We start from the raw sequence: 23,226 nt of genomic DNA on the forward strand, positions 1-23,226 counted from the left end.
TTTTTTTTTTTTTTTTGTTTTGTTTGGGTTTATAACCACTTTAACTTCCTAAAGGTGGTCTCAAGCCTCCTTCCTTGAGGAGGCTTGAGACCACCTGGAGTTTTTTTCCCTGAGTACAGAGATCCCCCATGTGCGCCCCCCACCCTAGGGTACTGGTGTCTGTGGTGATCCTGAGAGGGTTGGCTTGAGTCCATCTGCTCTCCTCAATGTAGTGGAGCGGATTGAGCCACCACTGAAGCGATTGTTTGACTCTTGAGTCCAGTACATAACCTAAGTATACCACTCTCTGGCTTGGGGTCTGCTGCGATTTTTCTGTATTTACTATCCACCCCAGGTTTTGTAGATAGGACCTGCTTGTGTAAAGATTGTTTTCTAGGATTTCTGCTGAATCCAAAAAAGAACAGTAGATCGTCTAGGTATGGTATCACGTCTATGCCTTGCTGTCTCAGGCCCTTTAGAGCTTCTGCCATTATCTTCGAAAAGATCCTGGGCACAGAATAGATGCCGAAAGGCAAAGATGTGTACTGCAGATGCAGGGTAGCCACCAGTCCCTGGATCACAAACCTTAGGAATCGTTGATGACTTTTCTTTATGAGCACATGTAGGTATGCATCTTGAAAGTCTATTGTGGTCATGAATACCCCTGCTGGTAAGATATTCCTGAGTGAATAGATGGACTCCGTCCTGAATCTCTTGTATCTTATCCTTCTGTTGAGCATGAGCCTTAGCTTGCCTGATGGTTTCTTCCTTGCGAATATATGCGAGTAGAACCCCGTGTTCTCTTCTTCTTGTGGGACATCACAAATTACTTTCTGGGTCAAGAGGGTTTCCAGGGACTCTAGAAAAGCTTTTGATCGGTCTTTGTCCCTTGGAAGTGTGGTTACTAGGTACAGGGCCGTCTTAAGAGCATTATAGGCCCCCGGGCAATACAGTGCACTGGGGCCCTGTCTACACAATCACGCACGAGAATAAAAATGCAAATTATCAATAAGGCTATATTTATTGGTACTTCCAACAAAATCAATGTTTAAACATTAACGCAACTTTTGGACAATATAACACACGTTTGATGGACACAGTGGCAGCTTTTGATGGGCACAGTGGCTGCATTTGATGGGCACAGTGGCTGCATTTGATGGGCACAGTGGCTGCATTTGATGGGCACAGTGGCTGCATTTGACGGGCACAGTGGCGGCATTTGACGGGCACAGTGGCGGCATTTGACGGGCACAGTGGCGGCATTTGACGGGCACAGTGGCGGCATTTGACGGGCACAGTGGCGGCATTTGACGGGCACAGTGGCTGCATTTGACGGGCACAGTGGCTGCATTTGACGGGCACAGTGGCTGCATTTGACGGGCACAGTGGCAGCTTTGACGGGCACAGTGGCAGCTTTGATGGGCACAGTGGCAGCTTTGATGGGCACAGACAGTGGCTGTGTTTGGTGCACAACTTGAACTTACTTAAGTAGACAGTGTTAGACTTACTGGAGGCCGCCGGCCTAGTGCAGTACAGTGTGTCACTCACAGCAGAAAGGCAGCGCCAGCTATCAAGGGCCGTCTTTCTGCTCCACTCCCTCTCCACGCTGTCTGAAGAACATGGCAGAGGTGGGCAGAGCTTGTTCACTAGCAGCTGGGGTGGCCGCGGCGCGCTATGAATGCTGGGGCGGCCGCATCCTCTGACTGATGTCACTGGTTGCTAGCTAGACGCCAGGCGGCCTGTGATTCTAGCAAGTGAGCAACCAGTGCAGTCAGTCAACTTAAGCAGCAGATTGCAGCGCTGAGGATCAGCCCTGGATGGGGCCCTCCAGACAAGTGGGGCCCCCGGGCAACTGCCCAGCATGCCCAGTGGAAAAAACGGCCCTGACTAGGTACTTGGTTGGGGGGCGGGCAGGAAATCTATTGCATAGCCCTCCGCTATGGTTCGGCAGACAAATTTGTTTCAGGTAGCATCCATCTACTGGTGGGCAAAGGCTGCCAGTCTGCCCCCCACCTGAAGATCATCATTGTTTTTTGTTCTTTGGGTTGGGGGGCTTGAGGATAAAGTCTCTCCTGCCTTTCGTGTTTTGCTGTCCCCAGCGCTTTTTTGCTCTCGCCTTGTTGAATTTTTTGGATTGACGAAAGGGGGCCTTCCCCTGCTTCTTCTTAGCCTGGGGGAACCTTTTGTTCTTCGTTGTGGTCCTGTCCAGGACTGTTTTCAGGTCCGGCCTGAACAACAAATCTCCTGTGAATGGGATATCATACAACCTGTTCTTGGAGACAATGTCTCCTTCCCATGACTTCAGCCACAGGGCTCTTCTGGCTGAATTCACTAAGGCTGTGGCCCTTGAAGATATTCTTACTGTTTTGGCCAAGGCATCTGCTAGAAAAGCTGCCACTCTGGTTAGTGTGGGAATGGTCCTCACTAACTCTTTCCTTGGCATGTCTCCTTCCAGTAACTCTTGCAGTTGAGTCAGCCAGATTAACCACTTGTCGACCGCTGCACGCCGATATACATCAGCGCATAGTTACATAGTAGGTGAAATCGAAAAAAGACACAAGTCCATCAAATCCAACCTATGTGTGTGATTATATACAGTATATATCAGTATTACATTGTATATCCCTGTATGTTGCGGTCGTTCAGGTGCTCATCTAATAGCTCTTGAAACTAATCAATGCCCCCCGCTGAGACCACCGCCTGTAGAAGGAAATTCCACATCCTTGCCGTTCTTACAGTAAAGAACCCTCTACGTAGTTTAAGGTTAAACCTCTTTTCTTCTAATTTTAATGAGTGGCCAGGAGTCTTGTTAAACTCCCTTCCGTGAAAAAGTTTTATCCCTATTGTGGGGTCACCAGTATGGGCATTTGTATATTGAAATCATATCACCTCTCAAGCATCACTTCTCCAGAAAGAATAAGTTCAGTGCTCGCAACCTTTCCCTTATAACTAATATCCTCCAGACCCTTTATTAGCTTTGTTGCCCTTCTTTGTACTCTCTCCATTTCCAGTACATCCTTCCTGAGGACTGGTGCCCAGAACTGGACAGTATACTCTAGGTGCGGCCAGACCAGAGTCTTGTAGAGCGGGAGAATTATCGCTTTATCTCTGGAATTAATCCCCTTTTTAATGCCTGCCAATATTCTGTTTGCTTTGTTAGCAGCAGCTTGGCATTGCATTCCATTGCTGAGCCTATCATCTACTAGGACCCCCAGGTCGTTTTCCATCCTAGATTCCCCCAGAGGTTCTCCCCCCAGTGTATAGATTGCATTCATATTTTTGTCACCCAAATGCATTATTTTACATTTTTCTACACTGAACCTCATTTGCCATGTAGTTGCCCACCCCATTAATTTGTTCAGATCTTTTTGCAAGGTTTCCACATCCTGCAGAGAAGTTATTGCCCTGCTTAGCTTAGTATCGTCAGCAAATACAGAGATTGAACTGTTTGCTTTGTTCATAAACGACCTGGGGGATGGGGTAAACAGGATTGGTCCCAGCACAGAACCCTCATATGTCACAATGGCAGCGGTGGGCAAATGGGCGTACCTGTACATCCCCTTTAATTGGCGGGACTACTGGGCGCGTGCGCGCACCGCGTACAATGTGACCGTGCCTGTGGGTCCCGCGGACTCTTTGTCTGTCGGTGTCCCGCGATCGTGTCACGGAGAGGCAGAACGGGGAGATGCCTATGTAAACAAGGCATTTCCCTGTTCTGCCTAGTGACATGACAGGGATCTACTGCTCCCTGTCATAGGGAGCAGTGATCGCTGTCATGTCAGTGGTAGCCCATCCCCCCTACAGTTAGAATCAATACCCAGGAAACACTTAACCCCTTGATCACCCCCTAGTGTTTAACCCTTTCCCTGCTAGTGTCATTTACACAGTAATCGGTGCATTTTTATAGCACTGATCGCTGTATAAATGACAATGGTCCCAAAATAGAGTCAAAAGCGTCCAATGTGTCCGTCAATGTCGCAGTCACGATAAAAAAACAAAAAAAAAAAAAAAAAACAAAATCGCAGATTGCCGCCATTACTAATAAAAGAAAATTAATAATAAAAATGCCATAAATCTATCCCCTATGTTGTAAACTTTTGCGCAAACCAATCAATATACGCTTATTGTGATTTTTTTTTTTTTTACCAAAAATATGTAGAAGAATACATATCAGCCTAAACTGAGGAAAAAAATTGTTTTTTTTATATATTTTTTGGGGATATTTATTATAGCAAAAAGTAAAAGATATTGCTTTTTTTTCAAAATTGTCTCTTTTTTGTTTATAGCACAAAAAATAAAAACCACAGAGGTGATCAAATACCACCAAAAGAAAGCTCTATTCGTGGGGAAAAAAAGGATGATAATTTTGTTTTGGTGTAACGTCGCTCGGCCGCGCAATTGTCATTTAAAGCGACGCAGTGCCGAATCGCAAAAAGTGCTCTGGTCAGGAAGGGGGTAAAATCTTCCGGGGCTGAAGCGGTTAATAGGGTGCGGGCTGTGCAGGTGGAAGCTATCGCTGGGTTCAAATTTGCTGCTCCAGGCCCTTTTCAATAGCATCTCTATTTTCTTATCCTTGGGCTTGTTTAAGGTACCTGCATCGTCAAAGGCCAAGTCAGATTTGTTTGCGTCTCTCGCGAGGGAGGCATCCACTTTGGGGCACTTCACCCAAGTCTTGGTGTCTTCCTCTGCAAATGGATACCTGCGTTTGACCGCAGCTGGTATGAAGAGCTTCTTTTCTGGCTCTTCCCACTCCCTCTTAACTATGTTTTTAAGAGTTTGATGCACCGGAAACGTTTCTGGGTTTCCTGGGGTGCAGCCCTTTGTACATTTTGTTGTGCCGGGAAAGCTCTATGGCTTTTTGCTCTTTGATACGCAGTGTGTCGGCTATAGCCTTCAGAAGATTATCCGTATCTTCTGAGGGAAATAGGGTGCCCTCTGATGTCGGTTAATCCTCCTTGGAGTCTGATCATAAGCCATCCTCGGACTCTTGTTCGGATTCATCTGAATCGACCTCCTGTTCTGGCTGATCCACCTTTTCCTCGCTACCTGAGGGGATACACGCCCTGCTGGTAGATGGGGTACTGGATTGGCTGGAGCTTGCTGGCACCTCTAGTTTTTTAATTGCTGAGCGTAGTGGCCCAATAGTGGTCTTTATTTCTTTTTTAAAGAATTTAGCATATCTTTGAGGAAGCCTTGCGACTCCTTAGTCACCATTTTGTTTATGCATTTTTGGCATAGTGGCTTTTTCCAATCAGGGGGAAACCAGTGACTGCAAGAGGCAGATGCCTTGCTGCTGGTCTTTCACCCTTTTTTCCTCTGGGGCCTTTACCTGCAATTAAGCACAAAGGACCTTGGTGAGGTAGGCGGGTTATAGTTGCACCCAAGTGTAATTTTTGTAGTGAGGTAAAAGACAGAGGTGACTCCAGAGTGCTTTGGCTTACCTTGGAGCTGTCCTGGCAGGAAGGATCTGCAGGGCAGGGTGGAGAAGCATCCACCATGGTCAGCCACCGGGATCCTCTGCTTTGAGGGCCCTTTGAGAGCCCTTTTTAACTGCTTCCTGCATCAGCTCCGGCCCCACCCCCACCCTCAGCTGACCCCATGCAGGTTGGTGGACATACCTGCACATGCCACTTCCCGCCGTCGTCCTCCTACCTGGCATTCCATTAGGGAGGGAGGCCTTTGAGCATTTTTGTAATTTTCTTTTTCTTTTCAAATTCGCGCCGCCGCCTGGGAAGTAACCCACTCCAGTGTTTGCCCAGAAAGCTTCCAGACTTCACCAAGATGGCCGCCGAACGGAACTGCATGACCAGACATGATGTTTCCGACGTCATCTTGGTACACCTCCCGGGGCCGGCCACATACACAGGCGGCCGAGGGGGAGACTGCAGGATGCAGCGGGCGGAATACGTGCGCTAGGGGAAGCTCTCTTCGGGAAACGGCCAGCCCTCCACCGCTGTAGCCGTGGCATCTGGGGGAAGTGTCAGTGGCATGTGATGCAGCTTGGGGGGATAGTTGCATACCCCTCTGTAGGTGGCAAAGCTTCAGGCAGAGTCCTAGGCTCACGTTGCTGCCCCTGCTCGCCCTCCTAAGGCCTGCTGGGCTGAATGGGATGCTGGTCAGCGAGTCCCCTGCAGAAAGCACAGAGACTGGGAAAAATAATAAACGTTTGCAGCTCCTGTGGGTCCGGAGGAAAACACAAAACAACTGAGGAACACAGATAAGACTAACAAATTTATAATGGTTGACTATTGTGTTTCCTGTTGCAGGAAGGAGGAGACTATCTCTCGGATGCTGCCCTGGAAGACGATTGGAGGGAAAAAAAATGAATAAGAATAAGGAATGTTTTGGCACATCAGCAGTCCTGGGTTTCAAATATAGTGAATGGTTTGAATTAAGTAAGCAACACAAACAACTTGAATAGGGTGCATAGGTATTACAGCATGCAATAGTCGAAAGATGTACAACATATGCAATAAACTGAAATAAGTCTGAGTAACCCTCTGGATGGATAGAGCATGAGCAACATAATCACAATTATCCAGTGAATATAGGATAAGCGGTAAAAGGCAATTAACAGGTTTATTCAAAAACACACCAGCATCAATTGTATGAGACTGAATTATACTGGGAAAGGTCAAAGCAGTCATTTGGGTAGTGGCTTAGGAAGAGATGGAGAACCATATTCTTAATGGCCCCAGGTATCCCATATTTTATGGAATAGATCCAACTTGTCTGTTAAGGTTGTCCAAGTCTCAAACCATAGTTATAGTATCTATGAGTTGGCTATGAGATGGGGGAGAAGTGGAAAGCCAACACCTAGAGATGACCCTTCTAGCTAGTGCTAAGATATGATTGGCCAACGTCTTTGATTGTTTAGAATGCCTAAAAAAGGGAACCCCAGAAGGTAGTGGATGAGGTTGGCAGTAAAAGAGGCATCAAGGATCTTTTTGTTTCTAATGTTTTTATTCAGGATTTCAAAGAATGAATGTACAGACAATGTAGTACTGTAAATTATCACGGTTACAAAGCCACAAGGCTTTGACAAATATAATGTATCAAGGATCTTTTCAAGCATGGGCTTAACATAAAGCCAAAAAGGCTGGAGGTTAGAACATGTCCATAGTAAGTGAAATAGAGAACCTTTGTCTCGACCACATCTCCAACAGGAATTAGGTAAAGTAGGGTTGGCGGCGTGGAGCACCTCAGGTGTCCTGTCCCAGTACATCATAACTTTGCATGCGTTCTCCCTATATACCGTACCACACATCTGGAGGATTTAAAAGCAGACTCCCTTATTCTCTCCTAAGATTTCACGGGGATAGAGCGTTGAAGAATTTGGGCCCACTTAGGCATATATAGGTGAATGTTTTTAGTAACCGGGAGCACCTCATGTAATAGTTTGTAGATGGAGGATAGGAGGGATAGTTGGTGCAGGTGTTGGATGCAGCTGTGTTTGAATGTATAACTTCTGTTCTAAGGAGGCTTTACTGTACAAAGCAGTGATTTGGTTAGGGGCTTTTTTGGATTCCTTTAGTCTCTTCTCACCATAACCTGGTTATACAGTCTCATTGGGTCCTGAGCCCTACTCCATAAAAGTCATGGTTTCTTTCTATTCACTGCACTGATGATGGCCAAAAAGTCTCAAACAGATGTATCCAGTTTGGAATATATGATTCTATAATATTATACTATATTTGTACTGTGATTCTGGATGTGCATCTGGCTAATGGGGCATAAAAGGAAAGATTTGCATGGCTCTGTCCAATGTCTGGAATGATCCTCTTATTTTAGGGATATGTGATGAAGGATATATGTGAATAACTTAAACATTGTACAGGATGACGTGATTTGGGTTAGTGAAGGAAAGTCTCTTTAAGGGACCAGTCACATTAAGAGGAGAATGCCTACAGAAGCGAGGAATAAAGCCCTGTACACACAGGTCTGTCAGAACACAACAGCTCAGCGGGGGAGATTGCTGGACTAAACTTGCATGGTTAGTACAGCGGCTCCAACCGGAGCTGTCAGATTTTTTTTCGTGCAACCCTTGGGGTTGCAAGAAAAAAACCTGTTAGTGTGTAACCGGCTTATGGCAAGTATATCATCTCCAAGGTAAAATGGGCAATTAGCCCATTCCCTCCTTGGAGTTCAGCTCCATAGTTACAGGACACACCCTTCCTTCTATTTTTTCAGGCTTGGTAGGCCACCAGAAAACCCAACTTTTAAAGCATTTTCCCTCAGCAGGCAGACAACTGATTCCATCTCTTAGGAGGTCTCCTCAGACACCCTTTTTTATAAGCTAGGTACATCTGGTAAATGATTTGAGGAGAGAGGAACATTTCGTCTTTCACACAGACACGTGATAAATGTTTCACCCAATGGACGGTGTGGATATTTTAGACTATGCACACAGAACTTATTCTACAAACCTTTGGCTTTTTTTTCCCAGCCTTTAAAATCCCCTTTATGTTAGCCTATGTCTCCATGCACACCTAGGCGTTTACAAATGTATTAGAAGAGGAGTGTTTACAGGCTGAATGGGGTTTGACAGACTGAACCACAGCGCACAGGCACTCCCGGAAGCCTTGGATGTGAACATTCTACAAGTGCTGACTGCTATTCCAGAGGATTCCAGAGACAGCCAAGTATTAACCATTTTTTTTATAAAAGAGGACAGACTTGCTTCAAAGAACTTACAAAGTTCTGAAAACTGTATAGCCACAAGTGTACAAACTGCTGAGTCAGTGAGCTGTGACAGCTTCCATATGATAACGAACACATGGACGCCTATGTTTAGGTAGGAGGGAGATGTGACCTCTGACCTCAACATGTCAGCACAGAGAAGCAGACATGCCTATAATTTTGCTCACACTTGTGTTGGTCAGGCAACATCCCTGAAACATACAAGAAATGTTATATAAGGTTCTATCTGAAGTATGGATGCCACCCTTATTGAATACACCACATCCCTTATATAAAAACAGCCAAGAGTTGTATTTGTATAATTATAGACTGTCTCTTGAAGAAGTGAACTCTTGTTCATAAAATGTGTCAGGATTTTTCTTTTTGTAATACTGACATATAATCACACACATAGGTTGGACTTAATGGACTTGTGTGTCTTTTTTCAACCTCTCCTACTATGTAATACTATGTAGATAAGTTGTAGAAACTTTATAATTACATTATATAATGGTCTAATAGTAGAATGCAGTGGATGGTTGTAAGCTGAGGTGTGGATTGTCACTTGAGGATAGATTTACTAAAACTGGAGAGTGCAAAACCTGGTGCAGCTTCCAGGTTTTTTTTTTTTTTTTGTCAAAGCTTAAAGTGATTAAGTATCAGCCCAGATCCTCCTCTTTTCAGGTCCCTCTTCTGTGCTCCTGGCCCCTCCCTCCTGTTCAGTGCCCCCACAGCAAGCAGCTTGCTATGGGGGCACCTGAGCTGAGTCACAGCATTCAGACACAGAGCCCCGACCCGGCCGCGTCTCTTTCCCCTGATTGGCTAGCCGACTTTGACAGCAGTGGGAACCAATGGCGCCACTGCTGTGTCTCAGCCAATCAGGAAGGAGAATCTGGATGGCTGAGACACTTGTGGACATCGCTGGACAGAGAGGGACCTCAGGTAAGTGTTAGGGGGGCTGAGGAGGGGCTGCTGCACACAGAAGGATTTTTATCTTAATGCATTAAGATAAAAAACCTTCTGCCTTTAAAGTGTTTGTAAAGGTTCAAATTGTTTTATTTTAAACAGCAAATATGTTATACTTTCCTGCTCTGTGCAGTTGGTTTTGCACAGAGCAGACCTGATCTGTAAGCTCTAACAAGCAGGGCCCTCTGACTCCTCCTGTATTGAATTGTATTGTCACTGGGCTCTGCGCAAACTGTTGGCGCTACATAAATCCTGTATAATAATAATAAACATTTTTATTTACGAGCTTTGAATGGAGTGTGGAAGCGTTAGAACCCCTCCCCCCCCCCCCCATCATGATTTTATTGCTTTCTGTGTCTCCATTGGTGAGAATCTCCCTATTTTTCCTGGTGACCGTTGACATTGGGATAGAAAGCGAGGCAAAATCCAAAATTATACAGTTGTTGCCAGAACAGGAAGTGAGGACAAATCATCCAATGGGGACAACTTCCTCTTACTTTATAGAGACTTCCACTCACTTCCTGTTGCATCCTTGTAACAGGAAGTCAGGAGAAATTTTCCCACAGAGAGCAACAAGGAATCTGACAGGTTCTTTGACTTCCGCACTCCATTCAAAACAAACAATTTGGGCTTTAGGTATACTTAGACTGTTAGACTGTAAAAAAAGAACATAAAAATATAGATTTTTTTTTTTTTGTTCCGAGTGGCTCAGAGCTGTTGTGATCAGATTGGCGCCCACGCCGCGCAGGGTTTGGTCGGTCCAATCCTAAGTCACACACTGCCAGATATCTGTTGCCCACTGTGCCCCACCACATCCAATCACCATCTGCAGTCTGTGGCCCTATCTTGGCACACTTGGACATTCCACAGGGCAAACAAGGCTGGAACTGTAGATGAAGAGGGGAGGTGTCTGGGATTGGGTTGTTACTGACTTGAAATAAGAGACTGTCAGAGCTGATCATAGCCCCCTGCCCCCCTTTTTATTACCGATTTCCGATGATCTCCGGTCACATTCGGCGCCTCAGAAGCTCTGTCACCTCTCTTCGCTTCCCAACACCAAACAGTACCGTCACCGCTCAGCGCCGCATTCCATGACGTACACTCAGCGCGACCAATCTCCGCGCATGCGCGCTGAAAAAAGGAAAATTCCTCCCAAATCGAACTGTAATATTCTTAGTCTCGAGGCAGAACAATCTGCCTGTCTTGCGCTGCGGCTTCGCGCTTTCCCTATGTTTGGTCCCTGCCGCCCGCCGTACACCCAGTTAAGAACGCAACAGTAGAGCTACGCATGCGCGGGTATTCATATATATATTTTTATTAAATAATATCTGAGAGATTATTATTCATTTTCTATAGTTCTATTACCTTATCTATATGATTTGTCAATATTCCTCGTAAGTAGTAGTAGTGTGAGCGCGCATGCGCAGTCTTAGGCTATTGAGGTACAGAGGGCAGACGGGACCAAACAGGATGTGAATAGGAACGTGCCGTGAAAGACAAATATATATATAATATTTCGTATTTTATATGGTATAATTCCCGTCTGTGGTTTCGGATATTTCGTTACTATTGGAATTTGTAATCATTTCGTTAAGTTTGTGGGCGTGCTTTGCCCAGCGAGCCCTGGGATGTACGGCGAGTGTGCGGGACCAAGAAGGGTGAGAGCGCGAAGCCGCCATCAATGGGGGACCGGCCGGTGCCTGAGCCTGTGATCACCTGACCTGGGAGGAATATGGGCTGTATGGAAGGGTGACCCCATCATTGTGTGCTCTGTGACACCTCACCAGCACGGTGCTGGCCCCTCGGATCAGGTGAGAGTGCAGGGACTGCTCACTTCATCACTGCAACATTCTTGTTATTTTATGTGGAATCTATGGCAGCCCACTCCCAGCACAGGAATGTATGGAATAGGGAGAATTCTGGAGGCTGCCTATGATGACTTTAATCCGAAAATGTTTGCTGCCATACTGATCCTCTGGCTAGTATTACTAAACCCACAACAGTAAAATCAGTCTGTATATACAGTAAAGCATGCTTGTTATACTCACTGTGGAACCTAAGGGGTTAATCCTTCACATTGTGTAAAAAGGCTGTTTGATCTTGCCTTCTCTGATCCTCCCCCTCTTCCACTGTCCCCAATCCATATGCTGATAGAACAGAGCTTTGGGGGCAAGCTGCACATGCTCAGTTTGTTGTGTGTTGCTAGAGAGTTTTTATTTTTTCATTGGGAGGGTGCATGTGATCAGCACAAGGCCAATCAGACAGAGGGTCAGGGATCCTGCATCCTCGTAGGACAATCAGGGGAGAATGAAAACTCCTTCTACAAGCTTTATCCAGACACTGATAGAAGTCACAAGACTGCTATATACTGCTGATGAGAAAAGGTATTTAGCAGTTTATATTTAATAAAACAATTGCATTTCCATGTTCTTTGTACAATGGGAGACCAGATATAGTGAATGCAGGGTCCTGGGTTTAGTAACACTTTAAAGCTACACATACTGCAGCTGCTGACTTTTAATAATAGGACACTTACCTGTCCAGCAATGTTGGCACCGCAGCTGATGTCACTGCCGGTAAGGGAACCCAGTAGTGAAGCGTTACGGCTTCATGCTGGGTCCCTACTGTGCATGCGCGAGGCACCGCTGCGCTCTCCTACTGGCCCAGCGGCGAGGGAATGAGGAGGGAGCTGAGCTGCTGACGTAATGCGCTGTGGCCCAGTCTCCTGGAAGTGGGGACAGGGTGCCTATCAAAGACAGGTTATCCGATTCTCCTCCCCCCCCCCCCCCCCCCCCGAAAGGTGCCAAATGTGGCATCGGAGTGGGGGAGGAAACAAATGAGCGGAAGTTCCACTTTTGGGTGGAATTCCACGTTAAGTTACTGATTCTACACATGTATGTAGATCAAGAAAACCTCAGATCTTACATTCTCCAGGTCAGTCACTCAGAATATGAAAGCCAGAGGATCAGCATGACAGGCAGAGCTCTTCTAGAGAAGTTGTCAAGGGCATTCTCTATGTCTCTCTAATTATAGGTTTGCATTATGTCACTCTGTCACCATAGGGTCACTGGTATACAATACACACCCTGTAAAAGGAAAGGCCCTATACTGACATTTCTGATGAGAGCACTAGTAAGGTGAGTATATGTGGGGCCTTTACACTTTGCCTTGCATGGAGAAGGGTGCAGTGTCACTTTAAATTATAAAGCCATAACTTTTCTTTTTTTTTTTTTTTTTTTTACAAAATAGTTTTTTTATTTGTTTTGATAGAAAGTAGTTTACAGGTTCAGATAGTACAAATGCATCCATAAACAAATCTCTTTTACAAAATATAAAAGAAAGTACAATAGCCCAACGGGGGCCAACTGTTATAGTTATACATCATATTTACCAAATTCCTCAACGGAGGAATGAAGTATACCACTGGTCACATAAGGGTAATGAGTGTGGACCTCGTAGGGCACCACAACCTAAAATCACAATGCTATATACAGCAGGGATATTTCCATGAACACAACATCCACACCATACATGCACCCATCTATACTCATTCACACAAAAAGGCAAACCTTGTCCCACCCCGCCTCCACCACACCGTCCCTCCAGGTACACAAACGACCCACCATCCAAAGGTTACAGCCTCCCCTAGATGTCAAAACAAAAACAAAAAAAAAAGAAAACCCATCAAGGGGAGGCCGGATATAGTTATTGTTGCATAACTTTTCTTTTTAGTTTTGGATAGAGTGTGGAAGGATTAGAACCCTCCATGTCAGGTTATTATTTTCTATCTGCTCGCTGGGAAGATTCACCCCTCTGTTTGTCCTGGTTAGGGATCAGTTCAGACACAAGTCCAAACCCGCCTGAGCTATCCCGCCAGGAAGCTGTCAAAGCAAGACAACCAGTCATAGGCAGCGGAGGCATGCCCCACCTCACAAATGCACGTATACAAAAAGCGTATATACATGCTACTGCGGGGCAGTTTAATCCCTCCACCATCTATGATTGGCTGTCCGCATTAACAGCTTCCTGGCGGGATAGCTCAGGTGGGTTTGGGCTTGTGTCCAAACACACCTGAGCTCCTCCCTGGTCCTGGTGACCATTGATGATCATTGACCATTGTGTCCTTGAGACAGAGAGAGGAGACCCAAAATTTTACAGTTATCAGAACAGGAATAGAGGGAAGATATTTCAAACAAGACACCTATTCTGGTGACAACTGTCTGTAAAGGGATAGATTTCCTCTAACTTGCTTTGCTATCTGCATCATACAGAAGTCTGTATCCACTGAGAGAATCAGAGCCCTTCCTGTGGTTGCATGGAGTTACAGGTGTCATGAAACGTTTAGGGCACACCGGAGCCATAGGATGGTAAAGGAAGCTTTGGGTGCCCTGGAGTCACAGGTTGACACAGAATGCCCAGAGTGCTCTGAGGTAACAGGGTGGCACAGAATGTTCCGATTGCTCTGGAGTCCTAGGGGTCAGGGGGTGACACAGGATGTCCAGAGTGCTCTGGGGTCCTAGGGTGGCAGAATACTTTGGGATGCCCTGGTGTCATGGGGATCAGGGGTGACACAGGATGCTGCGGAGTCACTAGACACAGGAATGCACCAAGGTTACGGGAGACTCTGGGGTCACTAGGAAACACCGGAGAGCGGATACAGCAGCAGGAGACTAAGGCATAGCGTGGCATTGCTCAATCATTTTAAAGATGGGCACCAATCAGGAGCCTCCAGCTGAAAGTGCTGCCAACTGCACGGCAGAGAGAAGACCAGGCACAGCAAAAAGGAGAGGTGAATGTAACACTCTGCCCGGGGTTTTAATCATTCCCTACTCTCTTGCAGGAGGAAGAAAAAAAGTTTTGCTGTTGATATACTTTAAATTAGTATGACATTTTTATTTTGAAATGGGGACGGTAATTAGATTTTTTTTTTTTTTTTTCTGTTACTTTGTAGACAAGATGAAACTTTTTTCAGAGTCCCACAAGACGGTGTTTGTGGTCGATCACTGCCCGTACATGGCAGAATCCTGCAGACAGCATGTCGAGTTTGATATGTTGACCAAAAACCGTACGCAGGGAATCATCCCTCTGGCGCCAATCTCAAAATCTCTGTGGACGTGTGCTGTGGAAGCATCTGTGGAATATTGTCGAATAATGTATGATATCTTCCCCTTCAAGAAACTGGTAAGAGTACAATTGCCTCTCTTATTCACTGTGTTTACAGCTGTGTCTTCTGTGCCTAATGTCCATTCTTCTTCTGTTGTTGATCAATAGAAGTCCACTCCCAACATCTTAAGTTACATGTTGGTCTCTTGATTGGCTGTTTCAATGTAAACCTGTTCTATGCCTATTCAGGGCAAAGAAATAGGTTTACTTAAGGTAGATGCAAAGATAATAGTGTATAAAGTCATCATGAAAGGGTCTGTTCACAAAAACAATATGAAAATCCTCAAATCGCTTTTGTAACTCTATTTTGCTGCGGTCAAGTAGACACTATAGCTTCTCTTTCTCCTTAGCTCAAGGTGATCGACTGCTGTCTGTCAAGCTGGGTAGCGGGCATGTCAACCTGTAATCTCACAGAGTACACACGAGGCACAAGAATGCAGATAAAGGTCGTAGCTAGGGGCCCAGCCTGAAGTATAACATTACTGGAACACTGAGCCACGTTGTTGCTTTGCAGTTTAAGGCAGCACCAATCAGATGAACTGTCCTGATTGGTCATGGTGCTAGAGGCCACTAGCCCAGGAGGACACTTGGCGATGGATCCCAAAAGAGCTGAGTGATACACCTACATAAACTTTTATTCAAGTGCTACAGGAGGATTTGAGGGGAATACTATAGAGCAGGGGTGTTAAACTCCATTTCATCACGGGCCGCATCTGCATTATGGTTGCCCTCAAAGGGCTGGTTGTATCTGTAAAGCCTCATACACACAATAGAACTTTGTACAAACTTTCCCTTGGATTTTTGTACAAAGGGCATTGGCCATAAGTTTGTATTGCATACACACGTCAGAACTTTTTCACCAAATCACGTGGTTTTTCAGCTCTTTACCACCACCCTTTGGTCAACTTCTGTATTGCTGTCTGATATTGTGTCAATCTCGCCGCTTTTATCGGTGAGATTGACACCTTGCGAGCTGGGTTCACACTGGTGCGGGGATCCGACTTGGATCCCCGCCAATGCGAGACACTGTGTTTGGTATGAATCTTGAGGGGGAACTTCACACCAAATTTTAAATAAAAAACCGGCATGGGTTCCCTTCCAGGAGCATACCAGGCCCTTAGGTCTGGTATGAATTTTAAGGGGAACCCCTACGCCGGAAAAACGGCGTGGGGGTCCCCCCAAAATCCATACCAGACCCTTATCCGAGCACGCAGCCCGGTAGGTCAGGAAAGGGGGTGGGGACGAGCTAGCGGCCCCCCGCTCCTGAACCGTACCAGGCCGCCCCCACCCCAAAGCACCTTGTCCCCATGTTGATGAGCACAAGGGCCTCTTCCCGACAACCCTGGCCGTTGGTTGTTGGGGTCTGCGGGCGGGGGCTTATCGGAATCCGAATAAGGGGGCCCCCAGATCCCGGCCCCCCACCCTATGTGAATGAGTATGGGGTACATCGTACCCCTACCCATTCACCTAGAGAAAAGAGTGTCAATAAAAAAACACACTACACAGGTTTTTAAAGTAATCTCCGCTCTCTCTGGCCTCTTCTCCCGGTGTCCAGTTCTTCTGCCAAGCTCCTCCGCTATCTTCTGCCGCTCTTTTGCTAGCGGTGGACCGGTCTTCTGCGTCGTCTTCTTCCCACTTCTTTTCTTCCGATGTTGACACAACGCTCTCTCCCGCTGTAATGCTGTGTGAGCGTTCCGCAATGACTTATATAGGCATGGGGCGGGGTCATCGGGTGATGTCATCTGATGACCACGCCCCTTATGACGTCACAGTCCCAGCATGCTCCGGGGCTGTGACATCATAAGGGGAGGGGTCACTGCCTATATAAGTCATTGCGGAGCGCTCACACAGCATTACAGCGGAAGAAGAGAGGGAAGAAGACAACGCAGAAGACCGGGCCACCGCTAGCAAAAGAGCGGCAGAAGATAGCGGAGGAGCCCGGTAGAAGAACCGGACACCGGCAGAAGATAGCAGAGGAGCTCGGTAGAAGAACCGGACACCGGGAGAAGACGTCGGAGAGAGCGGAGAAGAACCGGACACCGGGAGAAGAGGCCGGAGAGACCCCCCGGAGCTGCCTAATAAGACCCCGATAACCAACGGCCAGGGTTTTCGGGAAGAGGCCCTTGTCCTCATCAACATGGGGACAAGGTGCTTTGGGGTGGGGGGGCCGCAGGGCGCCGCCCTCCCCCAAAGCACCCATCCCCCATGTTGAGGGCATGCGGCCTGGTACGGTTCAGGAGGGGGGGCTCGCTCGTCCCCACCCCCTTTCCTGACCGGCCAGGCTGCGTGCTCGGATAAGGGTCTGGTAGGATTTTGGGGGGGACCCCCACGCCGTTTTTTCGGCGTATGGGGTTCCCCTTAAGATCCATACCAGACCTAAGAGCCTGGTATGCCCCCAGAGGGGAATTCCCTCTCTCGCTCGCCGCAATAGGAAAATGTGTTTTTTCTATTGCAGCCAGCGCGAGATGTACAGTACCCAGTCGCCAATGGGATGGGATCGCGCTGGAAACTTTCTCGTGGCTGCATACTGTAGTTTGTACAAAAGTCCAATGGTTTTGTGTACACACGATCAGACTTTGCTCCATCAGACTTTTGTTGCCGGAAAGTTTGTCCATTCGCACAGCCATCAAAAGTCCGATGGAAACAGAGAAAGTTTGTCCGATGGAGCGTACACACGGTCGGATGTTGCTCCAAAAAAGCTAATTTGCATGTTTGTTGTGAAAAAGTCCAATCGTGTGTACGGGCCTTAAGACTGTATAAATGTATAGTGCATCCGGAAAGTATTCACAGCACTTCACTTTTCCACATTTTGTTATGATACAGCCTTATTTCAAATTGGATTAAATTAATTATTTTCCTCAAAATTTACAAACAATACCCCATGATGACAATGTGAAAGAAGTTTGTTTGAAGTCTTTGCAAATTTATTAAAAATAAAAAACAAAGAAAATCACATGTACACAAGTATTCACAGCCTTTATTCGATACTCCTGTTAAAGCACCTTTGGCACCAATTACAGCCTGAAGTCTTTGAGTATGATGCTACAAGCTTGGCACACCTATTTTTGGCCATTTCTCCCATTCTTTTTGGCAGGACCTCTCAAGCTCCATCGGGTTGGATGGGGGGAGCTTCAGTGCACAGCCATTTTCAGATCTCTCCAGAGATGTTCAATCGGGTTTAAGTCTGGGCTCTTTCTGGGCCATTTAAGGATATTCACTGAGTTGTCACGTAACCACTCCTTTGTTATCTTGGCTGTGTGCTTAGGGTCGTTGTCCTGTTGGAAGATGATTTTTTGCCCCAGTCTGAGGTCCAGGGCACATCAAGGATGCCTCTGTACATTGCTGCATTCATCTTTACCTCGATCCTGACTAGTCTCCTTGTTCCTGCAACTGAGAAACATCCCCACAGCATGATGCTACCACCACCATGCTTCACTGTAGGGATGGTATTGGCCAGGTGATAAGCGGTGCCTGGTTTCCTTCAGACATGACACTTGCTATTCAGGCCAAAGGATTCAATATTTATTTAATCAGACCAGAGAATTTTGTTTTTTCATGGTCTGAGAGTCATTGAGGTGCCTTTTGGCAAGATACAGGCAGGTTGTCATGTGCCTTTTCCTGAGAAGGGGTTTCCATCTGGCCACTCTGCCATACAGGTCTGATTTGTGGAGTGCCGCAGAGATGGTTGTTCTTCTGGAAGGTTTTCTTCTCTCCACAGAGAAACGCTGGAGTTCTGTCGGTTACCATCGGGTTCTTGGTTACCTCCCCGGCTAAGGCCCCCAACCCGATTTGCTCAGTTTGGCTAGGCGGCCTGCTCTAGGAAGAGTCCTGGTAGTTGCAAACTTCTTCCATCTACAGATGATGGAGGCCACTGTGCTCATTGGAGCCTTCAGTGGTCCAGACATTTTTCTGTACTCTTCCCCAGATCTGTTCCTTGATACAATCCTGTCTCGGAGGTCTACAGACAATTCCTTGGACTTCATGGCTTGGTTTGTGCTCTGACATGCATTGTTAACTGTGGGACCTTATATAGACAAGTGTGTGCCTTTCCAAATCATGCCCAACTAAATTTATCACAGGTGGACTCCAATCAAGTTGTAGAAACATCTCAAGGATGATCAGTGGAAACAGGATGCACTGCTTTCACATTGTCATTAAGGGTAATTGTTTGTAGAAGTTTGAGGAAAATAATGAATTGAATCCATTTTGGAATAAGGCCGTGACATAACAAAATATGGTAAAAGTCAAGCGCCGAGAATACTTTCCAGATGCACTGTATATGAAATGCCATCACATTTTTAACACTGTTCAGCCAGTCTTGTGATTGAGATCCTGCCATCAGATTGTACAACCTCGTCCTGCAACTCTGTGAGATCTTCTCTGCAGTTCAGCAATACAGCCTGGTTTAAGACCCACTTCCAGCCTTTGGTGGAACAATGAAAATGACCTCAAATGGTGATATAATCACTCTGCTATGTCATCCTCTTGAGTGTTAGGCTCACCATACGCATATAATCTGACCATACAATCTCTTTACAATCAACTTTTAGATCTACCACAACTATGTAAAATGAGGACCTTAGCAGTGTGTACGCCTCTCTCCTGACCAGGCAGGGTGATACAAGATTGTGGAACGGCATCAGCCTACATGTCTCCGCCAACAAACTACGCCCCATGATGCTTTTCGCCCCGTCCACCGTGACCCTATGAATAAGCCCTGTAGACAGGGCCAAATGCGTCAGTGGGCGTGGTTTCTTGGTAGAGACATGTAGGCTGAAGCCGTTCCATAATCGTGTCACCCTGGCTGGTCAGGAGGGCGGCGTTTTTTCATTTACTGTACACACTACTCTGGATGAGCACTCCTGCACCCCTTCATTCCAGTGGAGCATGGGAGCAGAGTCCCTGGCTTCTATTGGCACTCTAAGTTTGTATTAAATTGAGGACCTAACTAATCTATTCAATCGATTTATAGCCAGTCAGACAGGCCCTTGAGATTGTACAAACAGATTGTAATGCATATGGTGAGCTTTAGATGGACAGCACTGTGCAATAAAGCAGAGCCTGATTGGTTCACAGTTCTGCCCCTCTCTCTCCCAGTGCCGATATGTAGGAATCTGATATCAAGACAGATCTATGTAGTTTTACCAGCTGTATATAAAAAGGCAACTTGTGGTATTTAAAGCTGAACTTCAGGTCTTTAAATAAAAACAGCATTAAATCTAGTCACAGGTTCTTTAAAGTATATGTAAACCCTAAGGGCTCTTTCACACATGCGGACTGTTCAGGTCCGCCTGTCAGTTTTTCAGGCGGACCAGAACGGACGCTCCATGTACCTCCTATGGAACGACGGTTGTCAGCGGTGACATGTCCGCTGACATCCGATCCGCTAAATGCAGACGGATGTAAACCCTATTTTTCTGTCCGCCTATCGTACGGATGAAAAAGGACAGGCGGTCCGTTTTCATCCGATTCCCCGATAGAGGAAAGCAGGGTCGTCCCTGCACAGTGAGTAGAGATGGACCTGTCACCTGCCAGCTCAGCAGGGATTCCTGCTGAGCAAGCGGAGTCTGTCAAAACGGACATATATTTATGAAAGGGGTCTAAGGCTGCATTCACGCCTGAACATTTTGTTTTCAGTCGCACAATTTTTACCACGATTTTTACCTGCGATTTTGCACAGGTCAAAAGGTCACCAATGTAAAAAGCAGAAAAACACCTGGCTCCAGGCTACAAAACGCTCAGATGTGAACAGGGGCCATTTAAATTAATGGGATTCTGCTTGTTGGGCATTTTTTTGGGCATTTTTCGAGCTGAAAATGCTCAGGTGTGAATGCAGCCTAAAGCATTAAAAAAAAAAAAAAAAAAAAAAAAAAAGATCTGCATCTGATTTTTATCTGTCACAGGTTCTTTTGGTATGATTTTTAATTAAAAATCCTGGCAGTTACAGGGCACCAGCCTGATGCGCGTGCTCCCCCAATTCCCTCTATGGCATTACAGAAATACCACAGAGGAGTATGGAACTTGAGATCTCTTTAGCTAGGTACACATGTACCAAAAATCAGCCGGTTTTAGCAACTTTCAGTACATGTTTACCGCTGTCTGTTCATCAGAAGCAGGTCTAACGTCGGGCTGAATCAATCAGCGCTCACAGCCAGTGGTTGCAAGTACTGATCAGTGTATTCTGGGGGGGCAGGGAGTCCCCCTGTCAGATTACAGTAGCAATAGTGGGAGAGATCCCCGAATCACACATCATTATTGTGTTGATGTGGGGATCTGTCAGTTTTTTTTGTTTAACCAATGCGTATACTCAGCTTTAGTGTGCAGCATGATGATGACACATTGTCCTATAGATGCAGGTTTATAGTGGTCACAGTAAAAATTAAAGGGGTGATAGGGATTATACTATTAGCAAATTGTTTACCATTTAGTTTGATGCTGCTTTTAAAGCTGATGTTTAGTCTGCTCATACTTTGCCTTCCTTGGTTCATCCCACCTTCTGTCATCAATGTGCAAATGTAACTTTTCAATAAAACCCTTTATTTTATTATACATCTTATTTTAGATCCAGTGATTTCATCACTGGGCCTCTTCTTCTTTATGTGATGCAGGCAGATCATGGTAGTTGGACCTGCACATAGTTCTTTAAAAAAAAAAATAAAAAAAGACCTCCCTAAGTAATAAACATATGTGGCACTGAGCCTCCATGATTAAAAGAACTGAAATCTAATGAATGAAAGGGGCGAGCTAGAGACAGTCAGGATGTGGAGGAAAGAGTTAGACAGTGCTGGACGTTTTCCAGGTAGAGCCTGCAACATTTCCTATTTGACTTGTTGCAGCTTGTAATGCACATTGTCGGAAGCTCACAGCGTGTAGTGAAATCAGAGTAAACTGTTTCACTACAGGAGCCTGCACAGCTGTGCGAAAGGGATGGCTGGGGTTCAGCTTTAAAAATGTAATAATTTTTTTGTATAACATTTTAATGTGGTTTTTGTATAGAAGAGATCATACCTTTTGCTACCATGTCTTAGAATTTCCTAACCTTGAAATGCAATATTTTCTGTGTCTGTAGGTGAATTTTATAGTCAGTGATTCTTGTTCCCGGATATTGAATAGTTGGTCTCAAGAGGACCAAAACTTGCAGGAGGTAAGGAGAGATATTGACATATACAAATCTACATATTTTGCACCCCTGGGAATCGTTTTATTAATGAACGGAATTTTACAGTTTTTCTGCCATTTATATGGACTGTTGCTAGAGGTCCTTTTTATCCGATGCATCGCTTCCACTTGTTTCGCCCTGCAGCATGGCTTATACCTGCCGTATTTGGTTCCTTAATTCAAACCCTTTTTAAAAATGACTCCCCTTTTTATTTTCTTCTAGTTAATGGCAGCCTTGGCCTCGATTGGCCCTCCAAATCCACGGGCAGACCCAGAGTGTTGCAGCATCCTCCATGGGCTGGTGGCAGCAGTGGAGTCCTTGTGTAAGATCACTGATTATCAGCATGAGTCCAGGACGGTGCTAATGGAGAACGCAGACCGTGTAGCTAACAGGGGCCGCATCATCTGTCTTACCAATGCCAAGAGGTACAAACCTGTAGAAATGAATCTTTTGTCAGAGTTGTATTTAGCAACCAGCAGGACTCTTCTGTTTAAACTCATAGGTACTGGATATCTGTCTTTCACACCTGATCTCTAAAAGCCTTTGACATACGTTATAGCTAGATCTAAGCACAAAAATATAAAATATTGCATCTAAGCAGTTCTTAGATGTGGTGGCTGCATTAGTTTTCTCTTTCATTTTCTGCAAGTACAGAAAAAAACTTGTTCCTGACAGAAATCCAGTTTTGTAACTTCCTGTATACTGCACTGACTGAATGCTATCAGCCTTCCCAACTATCTTCCAGAAACTATAAAACATCAATCTGAGGTGTTTTTAGTTCAAATCAGCAGTGCAACCTAGGACGACAACACTGCTTCTCCATGCTTTGGGTACAGTAAGCGATCATTGACACCCTAGGACAGGAAGATTAAAAGAAGAAAGGAAGACAAAAAAAAAAAAACAGTCACCAAATCTAAGCACCGGTAAGGTGTAATATATTACATTATTGTTTTGGGGTTTACATATGCTTTTAAAAGAAAAGTAAAAAGCTTTTTTGGCCATATTTCTCATGTGGGTCACAGGAATGCACTTCTTTCTGCACTCCTGTGACCAAGATTCAGTCAACAGTGGGTCGCCTGCCCACATGCTACCAAACCATGATGTCATCGGTTGCTAAGGACAGGTCAGGCAGCCACCTGGGTTGCTGACAGGAGTGCAGATGGCAGCAGGGAGTAAGTGAGAGCCGGGAGGATATCTGGTCTGTGCTCTCTCTCTGTATACAGGAGTTAACATGGGATCACTCTCTCATTAGACTGTACAGGGCTTGATTACCTCCCACA

At 45.8% G+C, this 23,226-nt stretch overlaps 2 protein-coding genes across 5 annotated transcripts in view; one reads left to right on the top strand and one right to left on the bottom strand.

The window, feature by feature from the left end:
* Positions 1-10,885, bottom strand: part of FGFR1OP2 (FGFR1 oncogene partner 2) — a 57,698-nt gene extending 46,813 nt beyond the window's left edge. For 2 of the 3 annotated variants that reach the window (XR_012242969.1, XM_073621750.1), the window contains exon 1: positions 10,612-10,885. The gene's annotated coding sequence lies outside the window, so the exon portion shown is untranslated. The remainder of the gene's footprint in view (positions 1-10,611) is intronic. The other variant, XM_073621751.1, reaches the window with a different exon arrangement.
* A 1-nt stretch (position 10,886) lies between these two features.
* INTS13 (integrator complex subunit 13) overlaps positions 10,887-23,226 on the top strand; it is a 70,842-nt gene continuing 58,502 nt past the window's right edge. The window contains exons 1-4 of one of the 2 annotated variants that reach the window (XM_073621748.1): positions 10,887-11,435; positions 14,576-14,805; positions 21,857-21,931; positions 22,169-22,371. In XM_073621748.1, the coding sequence (XP_073477849.1) occupies positions 14,581-14,805; positions 21,857-21,931; positions 22,169-22,371 (503 nt within the window). In that variant the 5' untranslated portion in view covers positions 10,887-11,435; positions 14,576-14,580. The remainder of the gene's footprint in view (positions 11,436-14,575; positions 14,806-21,856; positions 21,932-22,168; positions 22,372-23,226) is intronic. The other variant, XM_073621749.1, reaches the window with a different exon arrangement.

Source organism: Aquarana catesbeiana, linkage group LG03 (assembly GCF_042186555.1).
Source record: "Aquarana catesbeiana isolate 2022-GZ linkage group LG03, ASM4218655v1, whole genome shotgun sequence".
Classification (NCBI taxonomy): Eukaryota; Metazoa; Chordata; class Amphibia; order Anura; family Ranidae; genus Aquarana; species Aquarana catesbeiana.